General features: G+C 43.7%; 1 protein-coding gene across 1 annotated transcript in view; it reads right to left on the bottom strand.

Annotated features, from left to right (window-relative positions):
• Positions 1-361: 361 nt before the first annotated feature.
• Positions 362-9333, bottom strand: part of MYL3 (myosin light chain 3) — a 44480-nt gene continuing 35508 nt past the window's right edge. Inside the window, exons 5-7 of the mRNA XM_030549840.1 lie at positions 5110-5187; positions 4654-4689; positions 362-1197 (exon numbers count right to left, since the gene is read on the bottom strand). Of these exons, the coding sequence (XP_030405700.1) occupies positions 4661-4689; positions 5110-5187 (107 nt within the window). The 3' untranslated portion in view covers positions 362-1197; positions 4654-4660. The remainder of the gene's footprint in view (positions 1198-4653; positions 4690-5109; positions 5188-9333) is intronic.

Genomic DNA, 9333 nt, shown 5'->3' with positions numbered 1-9333 from the left:
TGAAACTGTACAGACAGTCTCAATGGATCCATAGGTTTTAAGGCCAGAAGGAAGCACTTGTGATCATGGACTCTGCATTCCTGCATAATACTGGCCACAGAAATTCACCCAGGGATTTCTGCAGCAGAGGGAAGTAAGCTCTGAAATGTACGAACACAGAATCCAAACGTCCTGCCATCAGATTTGGAATGCACCTCAAACCACCACAGTACAGAAGGGTTGGAGCCATGATTTTGTTGTGCCCCTCACAGAAATGAGAAATTCAGACCCCAATCTGCAGTTCAGACTTTTGGCTTTAGCTATGGCCCCTCTCTAATACACATGCACACAATGCAGCAAACAAGGAACAAAGACCCCCACACATGAGAAAAGATGCTTTAATGAGAAAAGCTACAGTAACAAGAGGCACCTGTATCAGAACATTCTCCAATCTGAACTGGGTTAGATGTTTCACTTACTCCATCATTCAGGCGGTTGAACTGGAAGAGCCCTTTATGGACAAGGTGGATTTTGTGACACCTTTTAACTGACACAAAATCAAGTTAAAATGCCCACACTTCATGCCAAAAAAGGTGCTTTATTCATGTTGAAAATAAACTTGTGCCTTCTACATCCCAGAAGGTGATGCATTATGTTGCATTTGATGGTGCATTGGTGGGTATTACGCATCCCTCACCCACATTTCCTCAAGGACCAATATACCCCCAGAAAATATTTCCTGCACACCAGAGAGATCTTTACACTAATCAGTATTAATTCCACCTATTCCACCCCACTTGTGAGCTACCTTTGAAGCCTCAAATTCCTCTGGATGCAACAAATGCAAAGAGATGGATCCAGTTGTGTTAGAGGGGAAAAAAAACTCTGCTAAATTTCAGATCTTCCAGTTCTTTTTGGTATGAAATAAGTGAAATATCCTTTTCCCAAGCCTATATGTATCAAGTCACTGTTTTCTCTCTTGTATCAGAGAGCAATGAGACTGCCAAGGTACTCATAATTCAGACCCCACTTTCTTCTGATCACCACATTTTTGTAAAGGCCACCCATCCTCCCATGGGAAAAAAAAATTATCCAAATAACCTCAGGGCTGGGACATTTTGTAGCTTTGTAACAGGAATCTGGGCTGGAAAATGAAGAGACATTCCTGTTATGTCGAAATCCAATCAGCATCGGGGGTTCGTCGGAATCTGTCTTGTCCTAAAAACAAAGTTATTTTTAAGCACGAGGGGAAAAAAAAACTCAGCAAAAGGCAAAGCCCCAACCAGCTCTATATTCTCTTGGCTCTGCACTCGGATTCTCAATAATGAAACATCAAATTGATTCTCACTCTAGTGTTATTATTTAAATTGCAGGAAGGGCCAGAGACTGGGTCCCACTGTTGTAGGTGCTGTACAAAGTGAAAGACAATCCCTGCCCTGAAGAGCTTAGGGTCTTAAATAAAAACACAGAAAAGGGAATAGAAGAACAAAGAGGCAAAGTGACTTTCCCAAGGACATGTGGCAATTCAGTGGCAGAGCCAGGAACAGTGAGTTATAGCCCAGTGTCCTATCCTCTATACCATACTACCTCCCTATGTCTTTTCATGTATTGCACTCATTACTCTTATCTGACTATAGTTTCCGTCCCACAGAGAGGAAACAGCATCACCTTTGCCTTGTACCTTTTCTGAGTTATTAGCGTAAGAAGTGAAAAGATCAGCAAATCTGAGAATGCTTCCCTACGGCCAGGCTGAATGTGAAGCAACAAGAGCTGGCTGAAAGCCAGAAAAGCACTTGGCTCAGAGATCTAACAAAATAAACCGAGGATTCACTAGCAGAGGATGTAACAAATTATACTGTATTATCAAGAGTTTGCAGAAGCCAGTTGGAGAGTAAGTGGAGGGACCAGTCTGTGGTTGAGAATAAAGATGCCAACAGGCAAACTAATTGTGATAACTAATGACCATAAACAAGAAGAACCACAGATCACTTAAGCTGCTACATTTGGCTTCAGATGCATGCTTCCCTCGGTGTTTGGGATGTTCAAGCCTGATGCTTTGGTTTGACCCATTAATCAGAGCCATGCTCCTAATTCAGATTCAGATCTAAATCGCCACAAAATTCAGATGGATTCATATCCAGGGGTTGGAGTTGGCTTGTTATACGGTTAGAGGTCTGTTATCAGTTTGGGCTCCAGATCTGAGTTTTCCCAAAGCTGCGATGGGGGGGCACACATTCGATTTGGGACTATCTCTAAATAATAATCATGAATTATGTTAGCTGTGGACATGGTCCATTCTGGATGTGGGCTGGAGGGGATTTAAACGTGCTAGGCATTAGATAAAACGGTGTGTACATAGGGATGAGAGAGAAAAGCCTGAAAGAAAGAGAACTGGACCGTGACAAGAAAACAGCAGCTGTTTAAAGCCAATTCACATTTTGGTGGCAAATTATATTTTGGAACCAAAGTACTGGAGACCTGAACTTGACTCTGACTCAAATGAACTCACTCCTTTGGGCCTCAGAGAAACACAAAACCAAAAAGCTACATTTTGCTGTCCTATCACCGTGGGCTGTGACAGTGTCAGATCTCACAAGCTAAGCAAAGCTGGGCCTAGTCAGTGCATGGGTAGAAAAATAAACCAAAGCTGAAGAGAAAGGAACTGGTCCAAATGAAGCCAATCTCTTTCCTGGCCTATCAGATCCTTTGCAAAATAAATGGGGTGGTTGGTTCTTAGGTCAAACTTTTCCCATGGGCTATCAAGATATAAATACGGGGATAAGACACACAGAAATGTTTTCCAGGAAGGGATAAGAAAACCATGGGTAGCAAATACTGGAAATGAAGTTCAGCCAGTTTGGAATGACGAGACTTGGGTTTGAGATACTTAAGCTGTATTGTGGTTTGGAGAACGCATTACTGAAAGGGAGGCCAAAGGTACTGCCTGGAACAACCCAGGGCTTCATCTGGAAAACTGAGAGAGCTGCCCATAAAGGAGGAGAATCAGTATTATGAGTGGCCAGTAATAGAAAATCTGGGTTTAGAACCATAAGCTTGAGTTACTTCTTTCTATTTAGACAACCATTTTTGTTTACCCGTGACTTCCTCCCAAATCAGTTTCTTCTCGTCTTCCCTACAGTGAAAGACTATGACAGCAAAGCAGGGGTGAAAGTAAAATTGAGCTGTCACTGGTACGGGGCCAGCTCTGAACCCCTACCCTGGAAAAGGTGTGGGGCCTCGGGCAGAAGGGGTGGAGCTGGGTCAGCATCCCATCTGTGCTGTCTGGTCCATGCTGACCGGGACTTCAGCAGCGATTTAAAGGGCCCGGGGCTCCAGCCGCCACTGCTGCTACTGCAGGGTCCTTTGCCAGAGCAGAGCTTTAACATCACTGCCCCTTTTATGCCCCTCATCGCTGCCTCTTTTGTTCCCCCCCATTGACAATGCTGCTGGTAGGGACCCAGCAGGGCCGCCCATTGGGGACGCCAAAAAGGCAGTGATGTTAAAGTGCTGTCATAGCAGTGCTTTAAAGTCAGTGGTACGGGCCAGTACTGGTGGCTACTTTTTCCTGGTACGCCGTACTGACCCATACCGGCTTACTTTCACCCCTGCAGCAAATCCTTTAAATTACACAGCTTTATTTTCAAAAGTGATCAGTGATTTTTAGGGTCTTCAGTTTTCAGGCATCCAGCTTGGGACACCTCTAAGGGGCCTGATTTTCAGAAAGTGCTGAGCGCCTATCTTCTGAAAGTGAGGCCCTTTTAGGGTATCTTACATTGGACTACCAAAAATGTAAGCACCCTAAATCACTAGAGTTTTCAGAAGGTAGGTCACAGGTTCATTGTACTTTAGATCCAGTGCAGTGTGAAAAATTATGTGTAACTCCCTTGAATGGCAGTTCTCGTCTGAGTTCCTCCTACAGCCCACTGAAAATGTTCATCCCCAGTGACTGATCATTTGCATTTCACACAATGATGGGTTTTCCAAGCCCAGCTCAGAGACATAGATTGATTCCATGGTTCCTGCATCCACCCTTCACCCTCTTCTCAAAGGCCTACATTATGGCAGCTAGCAAGAGATAAGCCAAAAGTAAGGGTGAGTTTCATTTTACTCTCCCTAAAATTGGTGGGGTGGGTGATCAGACGATAGGTTCTGAATTGGGCCTCTTGTTATCAGGGTACTGGGGATGTATTATTTCCAGCCTCTTGTGCAATAAACTATCGATTTAAGAGTTGAAAATCTAGCCCTGAAAGATTTTGTCTCTGAAATGCCCTCACATCCAAAAGTGCTGTTTTCCAGAACAGAGATGGAAGAGCAAATTGGAAATACAACCCTGAACAAAACTGAAATGAAAACATAGCTTCAGATTTCATAATGACCATTCACAAGGGTATTTGCCTTGTGGTCTCCTGAAAATGATCTGAAGGGGATAAATATCCCCTGTATATAATCTGAACAGTAGATACCAACTCACAGTGGAGGGCTAGCTGGTCAGGCAATTCTCCTCAGCATCCAGGGCATCTTAGACTGTGGCTTTGGAAACAAGGTCTTTGGAGAAAAAGGCTGAGTTCCAGCTACATGTGACCTCACACCCCCTAGATGAGGAGGAGGCTGAAAAGCCAACAGGGAAAACTGAACAAAGGATGGGATTGAGGGATGAAGAAGGAAGAGGCTCACCGAGTATTCAGTTGGTCATGATGTGCTTCACAAAAGCTGGAATGAATAGAAAGAGATAATTTAGCATCTATTTCCTTCACATCAGGAGCATTCTGCATCTGTTCAGCACTGTTATTTAATTCCATTCCCCTCTCATCGTTTTGCATAATGAATGCAATGTAGCTTTGTAAATAAGCCCCCAGGTGCCATGGTGACAGATCCTTAAAATAATATCTACAGTATGTTCTACTGGTCTCTCTAGCCCATATCTGAGTGGCCAGCCCCAGCTGCTTCTGTGGAAGGGACAAGGAATCTCATTGTGAACGATGGACTTGAACTGGATCATAGCACCCAAACTTTGGGGAAGGTCAGATCCAAATCATAGCTTTGCGGTTGAGGCCCATCATTGAGCCAAACTTTCGCAGGCTTATTGACACCAAGCCTTGTGAGATGAATCCAACCCTAACCACTTCATACCTTCATAGTTGATACAACCATTGGCATCTTCCTGGCCAGCCATTAGCTTATCGACCTCCTCTTCGCTCAACCTCTCACCTGGATAGAAAAAAACAAATTCCTGCTAAACGTTTAGGAGTGTTGGCCCTGCTTTGAGCAGGGGGTTGGACTAGATGACCTCCTGAGGTCCCTTCCAACCCTGATATTCTATGATTCTATGGTTTTATGTGTCCGAACCATCGCTTGGATTGGGTAGTGGTCACCATCCAAAAACTGCCTACACACTAATAGCACCTTCTTACTCATCTTAGCAGCTATCTGTCTGTTTGTCTGTCTTCAAGTCATAGCTGCTGACTTGGTGTGGAGAAATCAAACTTTTCAATTCTCCCATACAGGTGTGTGTCAATAACCTAGTCCCAGATTTGGACCTTAGCGTCCAAAATATGGGGGTTAGCATGAAAACCTCCAAGCTTAGTTACCAGCTTGGACCTGGTACTGCTGCCACCACCCAAAAAATTAGAGTGTTTTGGGGCACTCTGGTCCCCACAAAAACCTTCCCTGGGGACCCCAAGACCCAAATCCCTTGAGTCTCACAACAAAGGGAAATAAACCTTTTCCCTCCCCCCCCCCAGGTGTTCCTGGAGAGATACACAGAAGCAAACTCCGTGAATCTAAACAGAGGGATTCCACCGTCCCCGTTCCCAGCCTGGAGAACAGAATTACCGAGAGTCAATCTCTCTTCCCCCCTCACCCAGAGGGAATGCAAAGTCAGGCTAGTACATCTAACACACACAGGTCTCCCCTGACTTCTTCCTCCCACCAATTCCCTGGTGAGCTGCAGACTCAATTCCCTGGAGTTCCTCACTAAAGAAAAAACTCCAACAGGTCTTAAAAAAAAGCTTTATATAACAAAGAAAGAAAAATACATAAAACTGGTCTCTCTGTATTAAGGTGACAAATACAGGGTCAATTACTTAAAAGAATATTGAATAAACAGCCTTATTCAAAAAGAATTCAAAGCACTCCAGCAACTATAGACATGTAAATACAAAAGAAAAACAATAACCCTTATTGTTTTTATGATCTCTGTACTCACAACTTGGAAACAGAAAATTAGAAAGCAGGAAATAGAAATCACTTCTCAAAGCTGAGAGAGATTCAGGCAGAACACAAAGAACTCAGACACAAACTTCCCTCCACCCAGAGTTGAAAAAAGTCTGATTTCCTGATTGGTCCTCTGGTCAGGTGTTTCAGGATACTTTTTTTTTCAGGTGAAAGAGACATTAACCCTTAGCTATCTGTTTATGACAGTGTGGGAGAAAGAACAGGAGTACTTGTGGCACTTTAGAGACTAACAAATTTATTTGTGGGAGAATCAGATTCTGTGCTACCTCGCATACCTTCTTCATTTCACACTGAAGATGGAAGGAGCAAAAAGAACCCAGATGAAATAAAGTGTTGTTAACGTGCATTTTTAATACTTGAGACGTGCTCAGGTGCTATGGTGATAGATGCCACATAAGGAAAGAGAAAAGGAGAGAGAGATAGACAGATCCCAATGTTGAATGTTAAAAATCCACTTTAGGGCTTGCAAACGGAGGAAATTTGATCTAAAAGCCAGTGACTCTGAACAAATGTGGAAATCCTCACCATATCATTTTCACATTATCGCTTTTCTAAGTATAAGTATACTTTAGGGGCAAAATCTTAAAGTCCTGAGGTCCAGATTTTTAGATGTGTTTAGGCACCTCACCTCCACTAAAATTAATGAAATCAATTAAAATCAATGGAATTTTGGCATCAATGGGACCTTTTCCCTCAGTTATCACTCAAGGAAAACTCATAGTAACGTCACTTCAGTTTAGCTTTGACTTTTAGATCCAGAAGGGATCCAAGATGTAACCCAGGACCTCTGGTCTTTCAGGGTCTGCTACCACTCCCACTGAAATCAATGGCACTACACTTATTGATTGAAATGGTGCTCTTGGGAGCAAAGGATGGAGCCATCTGGAGTGTTAACAGAGACTAATTGACAGAAATAATGTATTTTAGATAGTACTAAATATGATTATGATTTACAATGTTGCTCCCTCTGGCAATTTAATTGTGAGTATAGTTTTCTTAAAGCTCCAACTCCAGGAGTTCTGTGATTAAGTGAGAATCTCAGCTCTCATTTTTTTCTAAAAAAGTGAGTTTCTAGTTGTAGAGAAAACCCTAAGAACATGATCCTGTTTAACCCAATTGTTCTGAGACCAGAAGACAAATAAAAAGAACCTAGTTTCTTTTTTAAAAAATCTCACTTTTTTAAACTGATCTCATGATTTTTGAATACTTCAGGTTAGCAACACTGTGATTAATATTTTTATAGTAGTACCTAGGAATTGCTTAAGGATGTAGCCGCATTGTGCGAGATGTTGTACAAAGAGTAAGAGAGAGTCCTGGCCCCAATAGTCTAAATAGGCAAGACACATTCAGGATAGGGGACAAGGAGCATAACACACAAGCAGGGGTGATCATTTGTGATGGTTGGCAAATGTCATGTTAGTGCCACAGTTTTTCTTTTGAGTTCTGCTCTGTTAGGAGGGGATCAGAGAATGGAAAGGCAAGGGGAGGGAGAAGACTTAAAGAAGGAGGGCGGGGCAGGGCAGAAGAGGGAGGAGAGAGAGAGGAGGGGAGAACAGAGGGCAGTTGGAGTGAGGCTGAAGTGAAGATATTGTGGGAGAAGGGTTGGGGAGAACAGTCAGTCAGCACAGGACAGAATCTGTCCAGAGCCCAACCTGTAGGAAGCATCCAGATGACATCAGCAGTGCCTGGCCAATCCCTGCTACAGTTTCTGCAGGGGCTGCGACTCTGCCTGGCCCTGTCCACAGACCAGGAGGCCAGAGCATGGGTCCTATTGCCTCCATCAGTGGCTGGGAGTTCTCCCCTGCACTGTGCTGGTTCTGTGGGTGGTCCCCGCTGGGCCCCATCTCCCCTGACCTCCCCCAGTGCTGCAGAGCCTGCACAATCTCTCCTGCACCTTGGTTTGGATTGAACTTTCCTGCCTAAGTGACCACAACATGAACTGAGCATTTAGCCCGTTCCCCACCTCCCTGCCCCCAGCCTGCCATAGTCTCTGCCCCTGAGCCCATTCCTGGCTTGTCTGCTTGTCTCCCCCTCGGCTTCCCTGCACCTTAGCACATCCCATTTGAAACTGAAGACTGGTGCAGTGTCTGCTTTAAAATCTGAATTTTTCATGACGGCCCCATCACAACTGCACTGGACCAATCTGGATTTCAGTGCTGGTGTAAATGAGAGCAGAGTCAGGCCCAAGGACTAGTTACATGAAGAAGGGAGTTTCTTCCTCTCTCTGGGCCCCTGTTTCTTCTCCTAGCATATGTCTGTCTAGTCTCTTTAGAGTGTAAGCTCTTTGGGGGCAGGGATTGTCTCTCTTTATATGAATGGGGCCTCAGTCTTTATTGGGACCTTTAAAGCAACCTCATAGTAGCAGTATATAATAACCACAGGCCCACAATGAGCTAACAATTTTATCCTGCTTCGCATACCTGTTGCAATGAAACTTCAAAGTCGGACGCTGACAGAGCGGCTACATGTCTCCTACTGCTGTGCAGAACAGGCCAAGTTTTCAGCTGGTATAAACTGCTGGAGCTCCATCGAAGCCAAGGAAGTGACACCAGTTTTCACTGGCTGAAGATTTGACCCTGCTCAAAAGTCCTTTGAAGTCAATGCAAATCTTTCCAGTGATTTTCATGGGGTTTGCTTAAGTGTCTTATTCAGCACCGTATGTGACTGCCAGGAAAGTATGTTGCAATTAAAGTGTCCTATTAACTGCTTAATGGCGAATTAAAAAGCTTTCCCCTTGACATATAGAGCCAAATACATGCAAAAAGCCACTTCAGATCTGCTAATCAGTAACAAGATACGTGTGCAGATTTTAAAACTTTGGTGTCAACCTATTTTTCAGCTGGAAAGTGAAATTGTCAGGTAGCTTTAGCCAAAAATATAGATGGCATTTAAAATAAAATATACTGGGCTGGCTTCCCCACTGTGTTAATCCAATTTTACACCATTGATTTTGAGTGCATTGGGCCAGCTGGTAGAAATCTATGTCATTCCACTGAACCCAGATTTACACCAGCTGGGGCTCTTAGAAGTCCTAATCTAAATTAAAATGTACTGACTTTTTTTGCTAACTCAATGATTTTCCTTTGGATTGAAATATTCCCCACTGGGGCTTGAAAGCCA

The sequence above is a fragment of the Gopherus evgoodei genome, chromosome 2 (genome assembly GCF_007399415.2).
Source record: "Gopherus evgoodei ecotype Sinaloan lineage chromosome 2, rGopEvg1_v1.p, whole genome shotgun sequence".
Lineage (NCBI taxonomy): Eukaryota > Metazoa > Chordata > Testudines > Testudinidae > Gopherus > Gopherus evgoodei.
This window is presented reverse-complemented; position numbering and strand designations above follow the sequence as displayed.